General features: G+C 33.6%; 1 protein-coding gene across 2 annotated transcripts in view; it reads right to left on the bottom strand.

The window, feature by feature from the left end:
- LOC130443222 (protein unc-93 homolog A) overlaps positions 1-22,038 on the bottom strand; it is a 29,817-nt gene extending 7,779 nt beyond the window's left edge. The window contains exons 1-10 of one of the 2 annotated variants that reach the window (XM_056777749.1): positions 21,919-22,038; positions 18,139-18,328; positions 16,992-17,152; positions 16,809-16,908; positions 12,131-12,406; positions 8,786-9,009; positions 7,370-7,489; positions 5,956-6,270; positions 3,520-3,660; positions 245-374 (exon numbers count right to left, since the gene is read on the bottom strand). In XM_056777749.1, coding sequence (XP_056633727.1) covers positions 245-374; positions 3,520-3,660; positions 5,956-6,270; positions 7,370-7,489; positions 8,786-9,009; positions 12,131-12,406; positions 16,809-16,908; positions 16,992-17,152; positions 18,139-18,205 — 1,534 coding nt within the window. In that variant the 5' untranslated portion in view covers positions 18,206-18,328; positions 21,919-22,038. The remainder of the gene's footprint in view (positions 1-244; positions 375-3,519; positions 3,661-5,955; positions 6,271-7,369; positions 7,490-8,785; positions 9,010-12,130; positions 12,407-16,808; positions 16,909-16,991; positions 17,153-18,138; positions 18,329-21,918) is intronic. The other variant, XM_056777750.1, reaches the window with a different exon arrangement.
- Positions 22,039-22,966: the final 928 nt, after the last annotated feature.

The following is a 22,966-nucleotide window of genomic DNA, read 5'->3' as shown; positions in this document are numbered from 1 at the left end:
AAACATAAAAAATGGAAAAACTCGAAGCCCAGGACCAGATAGGTCTGATTAAAACTTTATCATTAAATTAACTTTGAACTGTTGCATAACAATGACAGGAATTACATTTTTTTCTCTCATTTTTAACCATTTTTATGTATATAATATTAAGTGTCTGCTTTTCTAGTATTTATGGTTGAGAGTGGGTCTAAATAAATGAAAAAATTTCAATCGTATACTTTGAATTTGTTACTTTTTAGCTTACCCACAACGTAATATCTTCGGACAGATCTCAGCAGCATGCTGAGCGTACAAGCTGCTACTGATTGTAGCAACCCCATTCCCAAAAAAACAAAATTCAGTCTATTTATTCCTAAAGTGCAAACAACGTAAGACTGAAACAAAAAACATTGCTTGATATGACTACTAATGGGTTTTCCAATAAGGACTTGACATTTTTGAATTTAGTTTGCGAACGCACCTTTTCACTTAACATCGAACTGTCACTGTTAGTTTATTTAGTAGACATAACCTGTTCATCATGGTGAAGTACACGAGCGAACAACATTTTCAAATCCTAAAAATTTACTACAGAAATTCGGAGTCGGTGTCCGCTACTTTAAGAGCGTTAACTCTGATTTTCGGTCGTAATTCTCGACGTAGTAGACAGGCAGTCACAAGGTGTAAGGATCTTACTTTACATCCATACAAGATCAGGCTCACACAAGAATTGAAGCCGATGGACCATTCGAAGCGACGTGCATTCTCCGATTGGGCTCTGGAAAAGATGCGCCAAGATGATCAATTTCATCGCAAAATCATCTTCAGTGACGAAGCTCATTTCTGGCTCAATGGGTTAGTCAATAAACAGAATATGTGGTATTGGGCGGGTGAAAATCCACATGTGCTTAATGAAAAACCACTTCATCCACAAAAGATAACTGTTTGGTGCGGTTTGCATGCCGGCGGCGTCATAGGGCCATATTTTTTCGTCAACGATAATGGTCGCCAGGTTACTGTGAATGGTGATCGTTATCGCGCCATGATTATCGATTAGTTTTTGCCCGAATTGGAATATATGGACTTGAACATCATGTGGTTTCAACAGAACGGCGCCACACCGCACACGTTACAATCGATTTGTTGAAGAACAAGTTTGATGAGTATGTTATCTCAAGAAATGGACCAGTTGATTGGCCGCCTCGTTCGTGCGATTTAACGCCTCTAGATTTTTTCTTTTGAGCTGCGTCAAGTTATTGGTCTATGCTAATAAGCTGATGACGTTGGAAGAGCTCAAAGCCAACATCGAACGCACGCGAAATAGCAGCCGTTTCAGCAGAAATGTGTAGCCGAGTAATGAAAAATTGGATCCAACGAAACAACCGCTGCAAACGTGCCAGCGGTGGCCATATGAACGAAGTTAGTTCCATTCATAAATGTTTTGAATGTACTTCAACTCGATAATGAAGTTTTGAAATATCTCTAATGGTTTACATTTTATTTTGAAAAAAAGTTGTCAAGTCCTTATCGATCCCATGCCAAAAACATGAATGTGCAGAATTATAGTACGAGATAATTGCTCATTTTTTGTTTTGAAAAAAAAAGTGTTTTTGCCGTTGAAAGATTTAAAATAAATGTATTCGTTAAGTTCTTGCAAATTCATTTAATGAACATAAACAAGGAAATAAACTGTAGTACTTAGCTAATTAAGAATAAATAAAAACCAAAAATCATTTGTAACAAAAAACATAACATAAAAACTAAACACTTTCTTCCGAATCATTTTTCGACGCTTTTGGCTCTGGTAATCAGTCCCGGATTTTTTCATTACTTTCAAAGATCTGTAGTATTGTAAATCTTAGGTAATATAAGATCATTACACATTTTCTTCAAAGTCTTCAAACTTTACTTTGGAAACTGGCAGCTGATTTTAATATAACTTTTCTTGGTCATACTTTTTTAGAACAATTCACTTCCTTAAAATATTGTAATTGGTTCAAAACAAAATTTGTATTGTCTTAACCTTCACAAAGCGAAGCCAGCAAACTTCGCGCCACGGAATTTGATCCATGTTAAAAGACTGTGTTCGGAATATCTTAAAATCAAAATAGTCAGATTTGTATCTAGAAAAGGTCGCGGTCTTATCCTTGCACTATAAACTGTCCAATCTTCTGCAGAATACATCGGAACATATTTCGCTTTTACTACTATTTTTGAATGTACTCCATTTCTGTGTCACCGGTTTCAAAAAATTTATAATCTACTTGATTTCGAGTACATAACAGCAAAATGGAGTTTTTTTGTTGGAGGTCACAACAGTCGGAGCCGACAGACGAATATTATTTTGATGTGGGAGAATGGAATCATGAAAGCAAAAAGAGATTTCAACTGATCCTCTTTTTCCTCGAGCTTCCTCCCAAACATAACAAAGAGCATCTTGGTTGGCTAAGCTGTAAACTGTAATTGCCGATAGCTAATTGTTATCGGCTATTTATAGAATTCCTTTTGTTGTGGCACTCACGTTTTTTAGAAGCAAATATTTGTAAAATTAAATGCCAAAGTCCTACTTGATATTTCACAACACATTCACTTGAATTTATCCAGTTTTTTGCAACGTGAAAAACACGAAATTGCAATATTCACAGATATATACCTAGTCTGCAATTCCCAAAGCACTAAAATGTTACATTCAGGATTACAAGCTCATCAAAATAGATAATCGCTAAACTGACACTTTCCGATCTATTTAAATAAATGTTCGCAATGTCAAACTCGCGAATTTGGTATTCAGATAAATTAAATATAAGACTTTTCAACGGCGAATTCACGTAAGTGGCACATTCAGATATTTTGAATAATTGTTTAGCCAAAGCCAAAAACGCGAAGCTGTCATATTTGTGGAGAGTCCTTGGTGAAATCCACTGGAGACCTTTTGGAGAATTGGCGTGACTAATATGGGTCATTTTAAGACTTATAGTGCACTCAGGTCAAACGAATAACGGTCAAAACTATTCATGGTTTTGGCATGGGACCGACAATATTTTCAAACTACTACCTTGTATAATATACGAGGGCTGTTTAACGATAGAGATTCAATATTTTCGCGACGGTGTTTACATGGTTAGTTTCCACCATGTTTCTAATGTCACCCGTCAAAATTTCACGTAAATTTGACAGAGAGATTGGTTTTATTACGCATATGAAAAAAATTATATGCGTTGTTGGAAAGAAAAAAATTGTGAGCGGAAAAACAATTAAACAAACCTGAAACAAGTTATGTAAATATTGTTCAGAATGACTCATGAAAAGATTTATAAGTTGTTCTCGGCTTCCAAAAATGGGCATATGAATATGGATGATACTGAACGTCCAGGACTGTCATTGATTGTAATAAATGAAATGATAATAGCAGAAAAATAATTTTTGGATACTTTGAAAAAATTATTAACGCTAATTTAAATGTGTGAAGTGAAAAGGAGATGTGAAAAGTTAAACGACCCTTGTATAATAAAGATTTTAGCTAAGAAATCATATATTTACCTTGCTGAAACTAGCATACATGAAAGCTTGTTCAATTCCTATGAAAACAGCTAACGGTGCAGCCATTTGCAGTCTTATATCTCTAAAGCTCTCCTTTACTGCCCTTAAAGCTACCAATATACTTCCCTTGTCCATAGAATTCTTAATAAAAAGGAAAAAATCGTTTTTTTTTATTTTTAAGATGACAAAACAAAAATTACAAGTAAAAAATGTGGAACAATCTCGCTGATTGTAATTGTATTATGAAGCAATAGAAAGTACAAAGAGAAACCGGAAATTAATGTTGTTTTCTTAAATTAAATTCAAAAGAATACTTTTTAATTTTAATCAATAATGTAATCATTATCATTATAAGAAATATTTTACCAAATTTTCAAAGCTGGACCGATAAAAATCAATTTAAATATCATCCAAATACCACTAGAAAATGTTATAGCAATAGGAATCATTGAAAACCAGAGGGTGTTTATCCGGCGAGTATGGTGGGTTCTTTCCAAAGTCGCGTTACAGAATATCGCCTTTTCTGTTGAAGCACCGTATACTTTTCGATTAAAGATAGATTTACTGTGTCCAATTGTTTATAATAATAATATGTATTAACCGAATGTTCAGGTTTTCGCGTGTAATCCACATAGAAGCCCGGCTTCCCAGTGTTATCCAATTAAAAAAAAACCATTGCCTTTTACTTTCGAGATCATGTAGGATCCATGTTTCCTTCCAATAACAAAGCGATGAAAAAAACGGTTTTGTATGGTACAATTGGCTTTGTTTTGTTTTCGAATAGGTCACGAGGGATCCAAATAACTGCTTTGCTTATTTTCCTAAGGTTGGTAAGGGTGTTTGAGAACCCCTCGATTGTCTGACAAGAATTTACCTCCGCCTCTAGCATGTCGTGGCCTAATATTTTTGGTCTTCCCATTCAATAAGAGTCAGATATATCAAAATTACCTCATCCGACCTTAGAGAATCATCTTTGGCAATCACGAAGGCAATTACAACATCATGTTTTGTGGTACTACCCATACGAAATTCAATAATATTATAACATAACATTATTGTATATGGCTGATCATTTTTCATTTTCAAATCTCTTTGGCAAGATTTGAAAGTAGATAATAAGCTAACAAATTATAATAAAATATCGACATGTGCACAAACGACATTACTTTCCAGTCTGTCCAATATAAAGACTTTTCGGTCATGATTTGAATTTTCGGAAACTAAGCTGGATTACATTCAATGTTGTTTGGAAACTGATTGAGTTAATCGGGTCAATGTCATATGTTATGGTCCTTTCTACCTCGGTAGATCGGTGGGTAAATGCGATCAGCTGACGGGTTGTTTCATTTGTTTATAGTTTTTCGAATTTTGAAAGTGATTTATTTCTCTTAAATGATCAATTTCCATGAGCAGCGTTATTGATCGATGAGGTTTGCACTTTTTATAATTTTCTATATTTCAGCATAAAATAGTTATTTGTATACCAAGAACTGAAAGTGCTACTCTGTTGGACGAGTCTGAAAATTGCGAGACGAGCGAAACCAGGCGAGTCACAGACGAGTCCAACAAAGTAGTATTTCAGCCGTGGTATACATAACATTTTTTAGACGACGCATAAGATCCCAAACTTTTTCAATTATACTGACGAAAGAAAATAAATAATAGAGAATTATAAACATTTTATCTATAATTTTTCCTGGTGACACCACTTCATAAAGAACTCGTACTGATTTTCGTACATTGCACGAAATTTATCCGGCAACGAATTAAGAACGGCGGCATTGCTTTCTTCGGTGAGATCAAGTGGATTCGAGTAACTCTTCATCGCCGATGTTTTTCATCATTATTCATTGTTATGCATTAATTTAGACAAAACTTTGGATAAAACAAATAATTTCAGAAAATTAAAAATTTAAGATTTTGCAAAATCATCGAAGTGAAACTGTCAACTGTCAACACTGAATAGGCTAGAATCACATTTAAGGAAGTCAAAGTTGCCTACTTCAGAGCGTCCCGAAATTGTTTTGCAGTACAGAACTGTCACTTTCTCTACATGGAACACTCAAAACGCAACTTTCGGTATGTAAATGAATACAGAACAAACAACTTTCAGACGGCGTCGTCTAAAAATAGATTATTGGTATTAAACTTGTGTTAAAAGTGTAAAATCCGTGTGAGGGAGAAATCGTTATTAACTGCTCAATAACAAATATTTAACATCTAGAATTTACTATACAACTTAAATAGTGATAAAAATCAAAAGTTCCTGTGGATCATGTTTCAAATTTGAAATTTCCACCGAAAATTAAACCAGTAAAGTGTGATCTGAATCTCATTCTGGGTTAGGATCCGCGATCAGCTGATAGGTGATCTCCCTGAATCCGAGTGATAGTTTCCGAAAAGTCCTATATTTAGGTTATATCCCTATCTTAATACCTGATATATAACTTGTCTTCTAGTGTCCAATCCAAAGATAGCTAAAACCATTGCTACCCCACACATTATCCCATAAACTGTCACTAAAATGTTTGTTGTATGTTCGGGTAAAATCCTAAATCCTGATTCTATTATAGATGATGAATTCAATGAAGAACTACTAACTGGACACGCCTGGGCACCGCACAGTCTTCCATCTTCCGATTTATCAAAAATGTCGTCCAAAATACTATTAGAATCATAAAGATTGGAAGAACTGTAATCTGTGCTATTTTGGCAGTATGGTAGTTGGTAACTGGTGTTATAAGTACAAATCTAGAAATTGTATACAAATATATAGGATATTATCGAATTCCTGGTGGACAAATATGACTTTCAAAAACATTAATTTTGATAAGCTGTAAGTACGAGAAAAATAAACAAGATTAATAACAAGGAATTACTACATCTTGTCACAACATTTTATTTTTAAGTAATAAGAATTACTAATTCACTATTAGGTACGACCAGAAGGGTGGTTTAGCTTTTAATTTCAATATAATGGTTCTCTGCATTACAATTTTCTGTTTTTTACAATATATCTCATAGTTACATCATCGTATACAAAATTGTGTTATTGTTCTACAAAAAAGGATCTTAACGTTTTTTTTTCGAAAACCTCTCACTATTTGAAAGATATTGGAGGTTAACAGGGCCTGATTAAGATTTATAAGGCACCGAGCTAAAATAATGACGGAGCCCCTTTAAGGAATTCGGATTAGCATCCTTAATTTCACGCGCACGCTTTCCCGTGAGTTACACGTTTAAAAAACAAATACAATTTTCGTTTTTGATTGCTTATTTGTTTCCTTTGTGCTAAAGATTACGTTAGATACGATCAAGAGTGCGTAGGCTAAAAAGGTAGATGGGATCAATTTTTTTGCGTAAAAAAATAATATCAATAAGTTAGATTTGTGATATCAAAACACATAAATAAATACAGAATGTTTTTCAAATGATGGGGCCCTCTTGGACTCGAGGCCCGGGGCTATAGCCCCCCAAGCCCCTAGCTTAATCCCTAGAGGTTAAAGTTAAATAATTTTAAGACTATTCCATTTTAATTAGAACATTTTTTCACTTGTAAATTAATGAGCTTTATGGAATTGACAATATAATTTTTTGTAAAATGAGACAGTGTATGGCAGTAGTATACAATGTGTTCAGTACCATTTTTGACATTGTCACGCCAGAGAATTCCGAAAAAAACCTAGAAATGATTCTACTCATGGAAATAAAATTGGAATGAAGACATTGTTAATCAAGAGATACTAATTCAAATTTTTCATTTCCTTCCTTCTTTATTTTTAATAAAATAGTTTACTGGATTTTTTATCACAATTCGTATAAATGTTCACTAAAAATAATTAATACTTACATTAGATTCGACAGTAGAATTTGTATACACAAGAACATTGGTATTGTTCAAGCGAAAAGTGTGACTTATAATCATTGCTGATAATAAAGACCCCAACATAAGCCCAATATCATGTGAGCCCTGAAACGATTAAAAAATATATAAGGTTTGTTGCAACGCATCAAAAGAAACAAAAGTCAGAAACAAAATAAACAATATTATCACGTTAACGAATTAATAACAGTGATTTAGATTGGGAAGGATGATACGCAGGATAGCCGGAAAACCCCTACTGGACAGAAAAAGAAGTGAGAACATCAGAAGATTGTGCAAAATAGTTGACGTCAACCAATAGGTTCTACCAAGAAAGAAAGAGGTGGAGCGACAACCTTGAAGCAGGATAGGAAGCAAGGATGTCTGCGCCTAATACATGCATGAAGAAGAAGCATCAAAAAAACCGTCTATGGTACGGTGACGATTCTGCGCTATAGAGTTTACGTGTTACAACCGGGTAGTTACCGTTATTCGATTCTATTTTCTGTTCCAACTGACTTGTGAACCGTTTCCTATACTAGGTTGATAGACAGTACCGTGCATAGCCGAAGATTGTGCAGAAAATATCTTTTAAACGCTTCCAAGAACGGTCCAGGTTGGAACAAACCTTTAGTGACTAATATTCTTTTTAGTATTCAAATTTTCAATATATTTTCAATTCTTTCAACTCCTTTTAATTTATTCTAATTATCCCACATTCATACCACATATTAAAGCACTTTGTACAATTTGCGAAATTAAATATTTTAACTGCTTCCTAGCGATGAAGATTCACATTTACATACAAAAAAAATTGCCAATGTCTGTACGTGGAACAGCGTCCTCTACAGATTCATATTTAAGTTCACTTTTCATAATTTTTTCGTATTTTTTAATCACATCACATCCACAAAGGTAACAGAAACACTTTGAGTCGATATAAGAATATTTTTAAAAATTCCGAAGTGCAATCACAACACAAAATTAAGTTCTAAATAATAAGTGACCAGCCGAAAGAGCTCATTACTGCCACCATACACACTTTAAAACTAGAACAAATTTTGAAAAAAAAATTGAAGATTTGAGTTCTAGACCTCAAAATACGTTCCAAAATCCAACTAAATTTGTAGTTATTTCAAGAATATTGAATATTTTTTTATTTCGAATCGTGTTGCGGATCGAAGACTCAAAATAAAACTGAGTTTCTTAAAATGCCAACGTTTCGATCTCTTATTTGATCTTTATCGACGCTATGTGCCATATGTGTTGTCGATAGCTTTAGAAAACCCAGTTGAAGATGTCATTTTTGATATTATTTTATTTTAGTTTTAGTTTTATGAATTTCTGAAGGGATCTAATCATTCTCATCGAGGAAGTATAGTATCAAATATTAAGAATACGTACCTGAAACGCCCTCGCTGTTCTACGAATAATGACGGTTCTTCTGGTTATTCTTCCATCATCGTCTTCCTCGTGAAACAATCCGGTGATTTTATGTGACAGAATAAGAAGAAAAGATATATTGGCGCAATACAGTACACCCTGTACTATTCCTAGTAAAATATAAGCTGGGATTGTCACGAATACGGTGTTGTACATGTGAGAGAGATAGAAAATCATCATTAAACCTGTAAAAATTAATCTTAAAGTGATACAAGGTTCACTAAGACGCATTTGATATGCTAATTTTGAGGACGTTCCCAAGGGCGATTCATGATCAACTTATCAAATTATAAAAGTCGAGACAAACCCGAAAAAATTGCGAAGATTAACTGTACTAAAGGTCAATGCCTTTAATAACATGTACAACATTAGCTTGAAATGATATTTCAAGTGGAAAAATAGGGACGGGCAAATTTAGTTTGATTTTTTTTTAATTCACGAAATTAAAAAAAGTGATATTTCAAAAACATAATGTATATTTATAGCAGTGCCTTATCAACTAAGTTATTACAATTTGCTTACACGTCTTATACTATTATTATTTTTCATGGATTTGTAGAAAACTTGTACAAAAGTTTCGTTTCAATCCAGTCCGGATTTTCCTTAAAGAATACTGATCAAACACCAACCCAGTCAGTTTGTACTATCCATTGTACTTCTCAGCTAGGTTTTTACCCTTCGAAGGGTACTTAAAATGAGGAGTGCATGCCTAGTTGCAGGGAAAAAATGTTAGTCTCATCTTAAAGTACATCCACTTCAATATCCATTAATATGTTTCCTTCCAAATCATTCTTTTTTCACAGATTATACTACAGATCTAATTCTGAAGATACGAGGATGGTCCCAGAAGTACTTAGCCTCACCTAGAGATAGGCGGTAGCTACTTAAAAATCACCACTATTTTAGAAAGTACACAATCTATGCAGTATAAGTTTGAAGACGCCACGTTGTTTAGTGTTTGTTTGGCAGACATCAATGGTGAATGTTTTCTATGAATTTGTACACATGGAAAACATAGGTCAGAAGGCAAACACCGTTCAATCTGCAGGCAAGGTCATGGCGTCGGTTTTTTGGGATGCGATTGGGATAATTTTCATTGATTATCTTGAAAAAGGAAAAAGTATCAATCGCGAGTATTATGCGAACTTATTGCAACAGCGCACACATCAGTTATTGCAATGGCCAAAATTAATGAGTTAAAAATTGAATTGTTACCTCATGCACCCTATTCGCCAGATGTAGCCTGCTTGGATTATTTTCTGTTTCCAGATTTGAAAAAATGGCTCGGTGGTCGAAGATTTTCCAACAATGAGGAAGTGATGTCGGCAGTTAATGGCTGTTTTGAGGAGTTTGACGATTCTTATTATGTTGTGGACAATTCCTTGAAGTGGGAGTTACATATGGCTACCTTAACTAAAAAAATTAAGTTCCTGTTGTTTTGCGCTGAGATTAGTTTCCAATGAACTGAACCTATCAATCTTCTTAACAGTCTATTATGCCCTTATTTAGTCGCATCTACTATATAACCTTCTCTTCTGGGGAACGTGTGGTGCGTTAGATATTTACTCGGACTAAACAGCAGGGCTCACTGCAGAGACTGCAGATTAAAAATTCTGAATATTTCTTTCTTATTCATCTTTGAATCCGAATGCCTGTTTTGTAAGCACGCTTCTCCAATTTCAGAGAGATCGTTGCACGGCTATCCACTTAGGAACGCGGAGCACGACCTTTACCTACTTACCTACTTTACTTCTGAATTAAGGGCTCAATATTTTACAATACGAAAAAATGCACAATCACTTGCCAATTGAAATCAAATCGAAATCATATTTTCCCGCATTCCGCAAAAAGGGAGAATTACCTACTGGAAAGTGCCTTCTACTCTGTATCGACTATTCTAATAATAATATTTAATTTCGAACATGCTGCATATTGGTTTAATTTTTGCTATGGACTATACTAATTATACTAATAATTTTGTTACTCATTGTGGTTTTCTTCTGTATATTGAAATTTTATTTTATTTGTTTTATTTTTATTTAATTATTTTTGTTTTTTAGTTTTTATATTTACAAATTGTAATAATTTTTTGACAATAGAGCATTTATCTCTTTTTCTCTCTCTATAAAAAGGGTATCGAACTTATTGAACATCGCTGGGAAAAGTGTATAGAGCTAAAAGAAGATGGGATAAGCCAGGTGTATTTTTTTGGGATACACTAACATTCAATGATGAAGTCGAACAGTCAAGGGAAGGGATGATCAACGATAGTCTTCAGTATTCAATCGCAGTCTCAGATGACGGATTATTCTTGTGTATATGCTTTTGAACAATTCGTGAAACTGTCAACTCAACGCCGAGTATCTCCACGATATCATGCGATTTTTTAAGGATTTCACCAATATTATAATCAAATCCACATTTTTACTAGGTCAAACCTTTACAATAGGTTACAAAATCGCAGAATATTTTTATGAAAATTGGTTTAGAAATTGTACAGTATAATAATTGATGGGCAAATTTTCTTGTAGTATAATTTCGACTGAGAGACAACAGAATTTATGGATCTGTTCGAGAACTTTCTATTGCTCTTGTATTTCTAAGACCATCTGATCTCGATAAAATAGGAGTCTAGTTCCTGCAAGCTGAAGACTCACAAGAGAAGGATATTATATCCTTGTGTTGTAATTAAGTTTCTTATTTCCGGTAATTTGCTTGCTTGATTGACTACAAGATTTAGTTTGTGTCATGAGCAAAGGAAGAAATAAAGATTTATTTATTTTCTCCTTTTCCAGCTATCTTAGAGCATACGTAACATCCAACTCATTATCTACTGAATGGCTCTGATCAACTGAACAATTTTTTCATCATTGAAATAGTTCTTTATAGAATTGCAATAATTCCAGCAAAAAAATTCAATAGCGATCGTTTTTCGCCCATCGCTGGGTACGCCCATGTGTATCTCTATCTCTTACAATACATAAAGTTAATATTAAAGATAGAGAAAGGTTAGTAAGTGAAATTGATCATTCTCAATCTCACTTCACTCACATCTGATTGGTGTTTTATGCATATAGTTGATATTAAAGATCCATTAAGAATTGGGTAGAGAGAGGGGTATATATGTTCCTTCTCTCTTTACCAGAAGTTTAGACTCACTTGCTACCATACCTCTCTCTTTCTCTAACTCTATTGTCGGATCACGAAAAGATTATGGAAAACAAACTGCGCAATGAACAAGAAAAGACTTATCTACCCAATTAAACTTGTTTCCACTTAGATTATTATCTAAATTGGTCAAATTACCGTGGCAAAAGGCAGCAGTGGTACCGGGACTGAGTATTCTCAATATACATGGCGATAGCAAAGTCATTATAGTCGCTATCAGGAAACTACCAGCTACCAAATAAGATCCTCGGTACGCGTTTATTTCTGAAACAGATGAATCGTACCATACCGTAACAGAGCTTTGTAGTACCAAAAACGACAACAACGGTACCGACGAAAATAAATGACTGAAACATATTACTATCAAATTTGCTATCAGTATCCTCTTCGTGTAAAGTGGACATTCATGTCGACCTGAAAAAAAATAAAAATATATTCTGCAATATACTGAGAACTCAATGTAACAGTGGATCAAATTAAACTTCTTTACGCCAATAACAGTAAATTATTTTTGGATTTTTTATGCCTCACAACGGATCCACATTAGTGCCGCCATTTATACTCGTATGTTTTTTAATAATGTGAATTATAACTTATCGTCCTTATATAGTTTGGTTTATATATAATCCATAGGCTATGTTTATGAATAAGAGAGTAATAAAAACATGAAGGATTCGTAATCCATTGGCGTATCATTTCTTTTAGTACACAATTAAAAATATGTTTTCAAGTTATTTATTGAGTATTTCCGTATGAAATAATATTTTTATGCATATAATGAATAGATCAGGTATACCCATATATTTTACTTTTTTTATTATATACTTATAAATACATACTTGGATATTTATGTCAGCGTATTGCGTTAGTGTTTAGTTAAGGTTAGAAAATGTCTATTTTTAATATTTGTCAGGAGTTAAAACGAAAACTAGGGAAAAAATAGACAAAATGTCTGAATGAAAAAAATTTTTAACTTGAATTTCAATGTAAATTAATCGATTCATGTTAATATTTACTAATTCATTTTCGTTTTATATGATAGGTTATAATTATATACAACCGAATTCTAAGCATGACATATTTATGTTGAGGCGATTTCACAACATAACTTTAGACATTTATTATATTTTAAACACCAAAACCCTACAATTTCGAATATTTTCGAGAGTTTTTGATTTTGATTTTTTGTGTTTTAAAGGCGTAAAGTGGTTTCTGTAAGCCGCCTCCCCACTGGACAAACATTGTTTGCCAAACATTTGTCGAAAATTTACGCTATCCCAACAAACATTTCATGTATGGAAGGAAAAGGGGCCACCATTTTTGTTTGTCTAGAATGTTCCCATCCTAGATCGAATATTGTTTGTCAGTAACTTCCCCTACCATCTGTTTGACTTGTTTAGGGTATTTTGAAGTGGTTTTCCGGCGTAATTTTTGGATGTAAACATTTTTATTTGTATTTTTTATTGAAAATATTCAGTAGAAAAGTGTGTGTGTGGTTTTTCCGCAAAATGAGTAAAGAGTTTTGGAGCCAGGAGAATTTGATGAGGTTAATTAACATTTACGAAGGTAAACCTTTATTGTGGAACCCTAATAATGATGATTATAAAAACAAAATCAAAAGAAGGGATGCATTAGATGACATTGCAAAAGATTTAGGTGTAAATAATTTCGCCGAGAAAGATTGAAACTCTTATAGTGCAATATAGACGAGAAAAGAGTCCGAGATGGGGGCTACAGAAAAAAAGAAGCCTTGGTGGGGATTAACTCATTTTAATTTTTTGGCTGACAAATCAACACCCCGGGAAACGTTTTCCAGCGTTGTATCAGTCCAACTGGAAAATAGCGAGTCAAGTGGGATCGCCATCCATTAACACCAGTGTGGGATCGTCAGAAAAAGCTCCACGAGTGGCATGCCGTCGACGAATTCTAATAAAAAGTCTAGCGAGCAAAGTCTAGCAAGAGGCAAGCTTCAGAAGAAGCTTATATGATAATGAAAGAGTGCTATGAAGGAATGAACAAAGAGGGAGATGAACAATCTGTTTATGGCGAAAACGTAGCCATTAGATTAAGGAAAATAAAAAATCCAAAGAGACGGACGATGTTGAACGCTAATTGCTTGGCGAAAATTAGTATTTTGTTTACTTATCACTGGTCCTATCATCGATATTAACAATTCAAAATCCCAATTGACATTCTCGTAAAATTTGTAAGCAAACAACCGGCTGTCAAATAATTTCGGAAATCATCACCACTATATTCATAACGTCGTAAAAACAATTGTCTCTGACACCATCGACGAGAACGAGGTTCTTCCATTAAAATATAAGCCGCTGCAATGCAGGCCAGACGACGGCGACGGCGGTTCAAATCTTCTTCTTCTTCAACAAAACCTAACTGACTAATGTTTTGTGATTCGAAGACGAATAAGGAAAAACCAGTCAGAATATTTAATCTTTTGGAGATATCCCCGCAGTTAAGTCCGAGTAAACTTGGACTTGGATACCAAAATCAACACGCCGCATCATCTGCTAAGTCCAACATCTCAAGGTGTCACCAGGTCCTATATGGTCATAGTTTTTTTGACTGTCTCGCCCCTTTTGTGGATTAATTTTGCTCTTATCCATTTTCCTTATCACGTGAAGGGTTGGTCTACCCCCCGTTTGAACGAGATTATCAATCGATTCATTTCTTAGTTGCTTAGCTCGTTTGGACTTGATGATATTGGATCTTCAAGCTGTTTGGATGATAATATCCTCTTTAAATCGAACTTGGTGTGTTGTACAAGCTTCCAGAAGGTTTGATTCTGCGCCTGCAAACTCCTATTCCAGTTCTGTCTGCTACCTTAGATCCTATTCATATCCTGAGGCTTCTCCGAGGTTTTATCATTATTTAATGACGGTTTAGCTTTGGTGGTGTGAACGCCCTACGTTTTCCAATACTATATGGAGACGTAGGGGATTTGGAATCCATTCTGGTGCAGCTTTTGGGCGTGATTCCATGACCCAATGTTTGTACCTTCGAGAAATTGTTTCTCGTGGTATTCAGACCAATTTTTTATCTGATTAATTTCAAAAAACAAACATTTATATATTTAGATGTATAGTAGTTTTTCTAAAGATAAGTTTCGACGGTCCGTATCACTAAACAATTGTTTGTTGAAATAAGAAATGTTTGTTAAAACTGCTCTTTAATCAACGTATTTGACAAACTTGTTTCCCCATTGTTTGTTCAACGCACCTTTAAGTAAAACATAAAATTAAGATTACAATTAATTGAGAACTTACTTAATATACAGAAATTTATTCCTGATATTATTGGGTGGGTATTTGACAATACAACTAATGATCATTTTCATGAATTAATTGTAATAATTCCAAAATAAATTAACAAAATGTCCAATTTACATAAGGGTGTTCAATAAGTCCTATAAGGTACGATTATAAAAATTAGCTGAGTTTGATATTACTTTGACATTATTGTAAACACCTATCATTTAATAAACTGATTTTACTATTCACTATTTTCTTTACACGCATAAACTGTTGCCAAATTTACTATAAATTATTTCTGTAATTTATTATATATATATATATGCTCGATTCTTTCCGTTTTCAAAACTTTTCAAATTTCGCTTTACTTTTAGATCAGACCAATCGATAAAGAAATGTTAAAAAATTACACGTGTGCGATGAGGAAGCTCTGGCTTCCAGAACCAACGATGATACAGTGCAATTTTTTCTAAATGCGATAAACTCGCATGAATTCCGCAGTCGGCCTGCAAAATAAATATTCTCACTCGTGTGTTAAATGTCGCTTTCCACGCTCGTTATGTAATATACTAAAATTATACGAGGTGTGGCTATTAAGTATCGTTAGAGAAAAAGTACGCATGTGCCAAAGGTTAGCAACTGGAATTTCACATGAGACTTGGAAGAACTGCAACTGAAACCTGTAATTGATTAAAACAAATGTATAGTAAGGAATATTTATCATGTCCACATATTTTTGAGTGGTTTTCAAGATGGCCGAGAAGATGTTGAATAGGATTCACCCTCGGGTTGTCCTTCCACGTCAAAAACGGATGGAAATATCAAAAAAGTCTGTAATTTTGTGCGATCTGACCCATCGGCTAAGTATTCGTGCTATTGCTGAATTTATAACGATTGACAAAGAATGTGTGCGGTAAATTTAACATGAAAATTTCAGCATACAAAAAGTGTGTGCAAAACAGTCCAGTGTTAGATCATCCACCTTATTCGTCGGATCTTGTACCGTGTGACTTTAACCTCTTTCCTAAAGTCAAATTTACATTAAAAGAAACAATATTTGAGACTTTTGAAGCTGTGAAAGAGAAAGCAGCGTGCGTCCTGAAGGAACTAACAGAAAGACTTCCTGCACGGTTACGAACAAAAAAATATTCGCATGGAGTTATGTAGGGATAGAAGAGTGGTATATATTGAAGGTAATAATAAATACAATTATAAATGTATAAAATGAAAATCAAATATTTTATATCAGCAGTCTTGTTATTTAATAACCACACATCGTATAATAAATTTTGTACAATTGCGTATGTTTCTAATCAAACATTTTTTTGTTAACGGTTGTATATTTATTCATATTTTATTCGCTCCACAGTGAGAGTTATTTTGAGAATAATAAATTTGATAATAAGGGTTAAAATATAGATATATAAATGTAATAGTTGATAACAACGTCAAATAGAAATGATTGAAAAATAGTAATTACTAAAAATACAAATGTTCTTGATACATATTTAAAATAAAAGGTTATTCAAAATTTTCAAATATATTACCGATGTGACCACTTTGGTTTCCTCCTCTCACTACAGCCAAGAGTCTTCTAACAGATGTAGCACCAATGGAACTGTTGACTGAATCCCTTCGCCTTATTCCCTGTAAATGAGTGCTAATCAGCTTTTCTGAACCCCCCAATTGAAAAACAGCTATTTTACTTAAAAATAAAATTTATATAATACCTCCACTGTCACTTCATCATATACTATCTTATGAGGGTCTTGTGGATCACTTCTGGCTTTAGTAATTCTATTATGGCCGGAAAATCTATGTAAAATTTTCGTTCTTTCCATTTCTGTAAGGGCATTAGTACACCCACCACACAAATGACCAAGAGCAGGCCCTGAAATGTTGTGAATATAATAATAATGAAAGCATGTTGATAAATTTTGTTTTTTAAAAGTAAAATACTAATAATAGAGATCAATACAAATTTCAAAAAAGGTTCTCAGTTCACTTTGTGATAAATAGACGTACTCTTTAATTAGGACATCACACAGCTGTTACACACACCTAAATTGAGAAAAATAACCGTCTACATGGAAATGTGGATGTTCATTTTTGTACACCAAACAGTATAAAACGTTTCAGTCAGTCAAACTCGTGTAGTGCAGTCTTTGAACATCCACCTTATTTGCTAGATTTGTCTGTGTGTGATTCCTAGTTATTATAAACAAACGTTTACGTCACCACGGAGAATGAATTAGATCAAGCAATTAATCAATTTTTTGACGGCATTTCAGATGACTAGATGACTAGTTTCAAGCTTTTAATTTGTAGAAACTTCGGTTAAAAAAGTAAATTGATGTAGAAGGTGGTTTGAACATAAATCAAATCATTTTTCTAATAATATTTTTAGTTTCCTTATTACCCTCGTATAAGTGATAAACGAGAAGCAAGGAATAGAGCGTGATAAGGACGTTTCACATGATGCAAGACAGCATGGAATTATTTGGAAGGTCAAAATATTGCATAGATGAATATTGCACGTCGCTTGACATTGTGTGAGTCTCTTGTCATTACATTATTGCTACAACTACCAAATATTTCATCAGTGAAAGTAAACAACTTCCTAACCTCAAATTTTACTTAATAATACTGGGTGGTTGGTTTAAAAACGAAAATAACAAAGCTAAGTAAGGTAAGAATTGTAGCTTGCACGCAATACAAATGACACAAAACCGATCATGTTGCAAATGCGAGATCTACATGAAAAAATTATCTGAATTTGAATTTCGCATGCGTTTTATTAAGAAATATTAAGCGACGCATTACATTGCACGTTGGGTTGCATCATGTCAAGCGGCCTTTATAAAATTCAATTATTACCTGGTCTGTAGCCCGATTCTCCTCCTTGAGACCTTCCAAGCTCGTGCAAATTCGGTAGGCTCCCCATTTTGTGGAAAGTTCTACATCTGCACTCATTACATAGTAGATCTTTAAATAATCATATAAAATCGTTTTGTATCGACACTTTAGAATTCCGCTTCTTTCCAAACTTTCGAGTCATTTTTTTGAACTTAACCAATAAATTAAGAAATTAGTTTATATAACATTTTGACAAATTGTGAATGAATTTTATATGTACCGGTTTTTTACGTTAATTTCATTTTAATTTTATAACTAGACGAGTATGGGATATAAAAAATGTTTTTTGTACAAGTTCTGCGAAATCATCCAGTTTTTTACTAAATGACATATATATAAAATGTGCAATTTACATTTTTGAAACCAATGTAAAAACAAGGCAAATAGTTTATCAAGCTAGGAAAATAAAATTCCAATTTGTGAAAGTTACGATATCAACAATATTTTTTTTTAAATATGAAGCTAGGATTTTTTTAATATCATTTGATTAAGCCTTTTTGTTCTTTGTAATAAAAACATAATTAGGTGTAAACAGAACAGATATTTTTCATTAATATATTTAGATTTTCATAACCAAAAAATAAAAAGAAATGTATAAGCCACTAGATTCAATGAAATCGACAAATAAATTTATTCCTAATTTGAGACTCTTTTTGAACAACCTTTGTATAATCGAATGGACTAAGAAGAAAATGTGTATAAAGACAATGCTCTATTGTTATAAATATTTAATTTGTTTTTGGTTAAAAATAAACCACATTTTTAACAGAATCTCAATGTCGTTTCGGTAGACATAGAATGATTTTGCGATTTATCATATCGACTTAAAAATTGGTGCAAATTATTAACGAACCAATTCGTCATAGACCTTTTTTATCTTGCGTTGTGTAATAAATTCTATTTGAACAAAAAAATTCGATCATTGCCAAGGTTCCTATTGAAAAAATATTTTTTTAAATAATATTCGGTGTTATTTTTCACCCAAACTAAATACATACAAAAATCAACGTGAAGATGTCAGCACTTATGACAACAGCCAAAAATTACTACCAATATTCATGGTAGTAGAAGAGCCCGCAGAAGAATAGTCCTACAAAAATCGGACGTGTACAATGCTTTAAGTGCCAAGGTTTCCATCACGGATAATGCACGAGTAACATGGACAGGCCTTGCGTAAGATGCGCAGGAGAAACATGGACAGGCCCTGCGTGAAACAGAGGAAAGTACCCGGCGAACTACAGAGGATGCCTGTATAGCCCGAAGAAAAAAGAAACAAACAAACCAGTGACGATAACCATACAGGAAGTAGCTACGCACTAGCTGCTAAGAAGACGCCAGCTACAGCAGGACAAGAAACGCCTGAGCAATGGAGTATACTGTAGAATATGCAGACACTCATAGTAGCACTGATTGCCCAACAGGTAAAGTAAAAAGGAGGACAACAGGATCGACAGGTTAAGTTAGGTTATCATAAAATCTATAAAAAATACAAAAATACACACTAAGAGGACACCCCAAAACACGGTAACTTCGTACTTCATAAGCAAAGGTCACGGACAGCTGTAAAGAAGGCGAAGGACCACTCCGATTAGATTCTTTCTTGCGGAAGAAAGTTGGAAAGGGTTTACCGGATGCATCGAAGACACACACACACACACAAATTAAGACGTCCAGAAAACCAGGAAGACAAGAGTGTATAGCCAAAGGGCTAACTTTTAACAAAAAGATAAGATTTTCCGAATCTCCCTTAGAACTCTGAAGAGAGAATGTAGTCTACTTGCTAAATTGCGACGCGAACGAGGATGGGACCTGCTGGACGCGGCTTAAAAAAAATAAGGTGAACATGTTTTTAAAAAGGCAAAGATGGTTTTATAAGCCGGTAGAATGAAGACGACTTTTTTTTGGAATAGTCAGGGCATTTGAAAAAAAAGAAAGTGTTTTGCAATCACGAGAACTGATCTTCTTACATTAAGGTGAGCACAAATCACAAATGGTTAAAATTCACGAATTGCACTTCAAATTGATTGACCACCCACCGTATTCACCAAATCTGGTCCCCAGCGACTTATTTCTGTTTATTAATTTCAAAGTTTCACTTGCAGGAGAGAGATTTTCGTCAGACGAGAACATTATCGATTACATTTTGATAAGAAAGATGGAAGCATCGTTAGAATAGTGTATAGACTTGGAATCGAAATGATTATAAAAGAATTCTTGTTTCTTAATAGCAGATTTAAATAATTACAACTAAAATATTTTTAGCATTGTTATAGTTAAATATCAAATTAGTGAATAAAGTTCTTTCTATTTACTTGTTTCTAAGTATTTATTCTTATAGAGGTTGTCTCATAAATAATTTATAAAGATTTCAAATGTTCACTTTGTTCATAAAATAAGCATGAAAAAGCCTTAATAAGTGTAAACCTTCGTATTTTATGGCTTCACCCCAACTTTCTGCAAGCTCTTTGAGAACTTAGTAAAAGCATCTTCTAGAACCAATTTTTTTCCAAGCAAGAATTTTGATTCAGTGATCTGAATAAACAGTAATTTGTCGTTGTAAGGTCTGATCCAGGACTAAATGCTGGATGTAATAGGAGGTCAATTCCATCAAATTTTTCGATCTTATTCCGTCTAATTTTTGCAATATGTTGTTCAGCATTATTTTGTTGCAAGAGAAAATGCTTTCGGTTAACTAAACCTGGATATTTCTCTGATAAAAGCTCATACGATCGCATCAACTGGAATGTTTACGAACTACAATCTCACTTTAAGACTATTTCTGGTAATTGTTTATTGTCTAACCACTGAATTGATTAGATAAATTCATTTTTTATCGCAAGTAACAATGCGTCTAATAAAACAATGATGTTTCGTCAGGGTAAGTAGCTGTTTACACACATCTACTCGACTCACGTTTCGCTTGAATCTCGATTAATTCGACAGCTTTTATATAATTATTCTAAATGGTGATGTATGGTATCTTAAGAAGGTCTAAGGTAGTTCGATCATCGGCGAGTGCTAGCACTAAATTGGTTTTCCACTGTTTCCTTTGTTACCAACGCTGTGCCGTTCGCTCATTAACTGTGTCTTTTCTTTCAATTTCACATATTTTCCTTACTACCATGGCTGCTTTAAGCTTTTGTTCTCAATAATGTTTCGACAATACACGAATTTCATTTTTACAGCACTTCATACTATTCATTATATAACCGTTCTAATTGTCAATAAAGACAGAGAAAATGATTAAAAGAAAATATAGAAATTGTAGACCAGTAAATTGTTTAAATTAAGGCGTAGGAAACTGACATTAAATATAAAACACCCTCTGTCTAATCGTAGGCATTCAACTGGTTGTAATGGTCTTCATATGCGTGAATTATCATGTGCATTACCGATTCTCAAATAATATTATAACATATTTGAAATATAATAAACCATAATAAAAATTAAATATTATTTTCCGTAATTGCGACTGTTGATATTAGTAGAAACAACTGGGAGGTAAACCCAAATATATAATAAAAACCTAAACAAACTTATAATAATAAATATAAGTCGATTGTTTTGACTACTTATCCTATTATTTTAAGATATTAAATATGAAATTGTAAAGTTAAAATTAGTTTGTATAAATTTTCATAGTTGCCTCGATTTGACCTTACACGGCAAATGACTTATTCACATTCTAAATATTGATATAAGAACAACATGCGAATCCTATATAAAAATACAATAATTTACCCAATATTTTCACTTATTAGTATCACCCATTTTATACTTTCAGCCACTAATTAAATAAGAGTTAAATTCGATAATAAAACTCCAGACACGGTGTTGATATCAAAACTAAAAGCAGATTCCGTACAGGATTCGGAGTTGGGGTTGATTCGTTATTTAGCTCATGGTCAGAACGCCTCTCAGATCAATAAAGAGGGGTTGGAGGAGGGGGTGAGAGACACAGGTTGTTGTGAGCCTTGTTTTTTCATCGACTTAACCATGAACTATTTATAGTTACAAATAAGGCTCTGATTTACATGTAAAGAAGTTACTTGAAATATTATCATATTTTGGGAATTAAATGAGTAAATTTAGGAAGAAAGCACTAAAATTTAGAATTATGCCACGATAAAAAATAAAATGAATTAAATCGATTTTAAAAGATTCATTGAGTATTAATTTGTACATAGTGCTATCCACGATATTCTCGCTTACGAGACGAGACTCGATACGGTACATTAAATTTTCCTTTGGAGACAAGACGAGATTTTCGCATAGCCTCGTTCTAAATCTTGCACGAGAGACTTTCAAAAGTCTCGATGTATTTTAATTATCACGAAATGTTATTGAAACGTATTTTTAAGACCTCATAATAGCGAGTAACCTTTGTTTACAAGAACTGTTACGTAATGTTTACCCTTTCGAGCTTTCCGAGAAATTGCCACGTGTACTACTAGCATACTAGAATTATTGCCTCTTAAATCTAATATTACCAACAATGGGAACAAATCTAACAATGAACAACTTAATAACTAGCTACGTAATTAGTTGCGCTCTAGGTGTTCAAAATGTCCATAAGTCGGTAGTTCCAATTTCTGTTTTTGAAATACTTCGCATTACCTGTCGTATTCTTTCAATCATATCTCTTGGTGTAGATCACATCTTTTATTCGGCCGCACAAATAAGAATCTTAGTAACTCAGGCCTAAACTTCTACATTCCATCCACCTATTAGGGATCTAAAAAATGCTGGACATGTATGGAATAATTTACCATCATGTGGTAATGGCCGA

The sequence above is a fragment of the Diorhabda sublineata genome, chromosome 4 (genome assembly GCF_026230105.1).
Source record: "Diorhabda sublineata isolate icDioSubl1.1 chromosome 4, icDioSubl1.1, whole genome shotgun sequence".
Taxonomy (NCBI): Eukaryota; Metazoa; Arthropoda; class Insecta; order Coleoptera; family Chrysomelidae; genus Diorhabda; species Diorhabda sublineata.
Note: the sequence above shows the minus strand (reverse complement) of the source record. Positions and strands in the feature narration are given on the sequence as shown.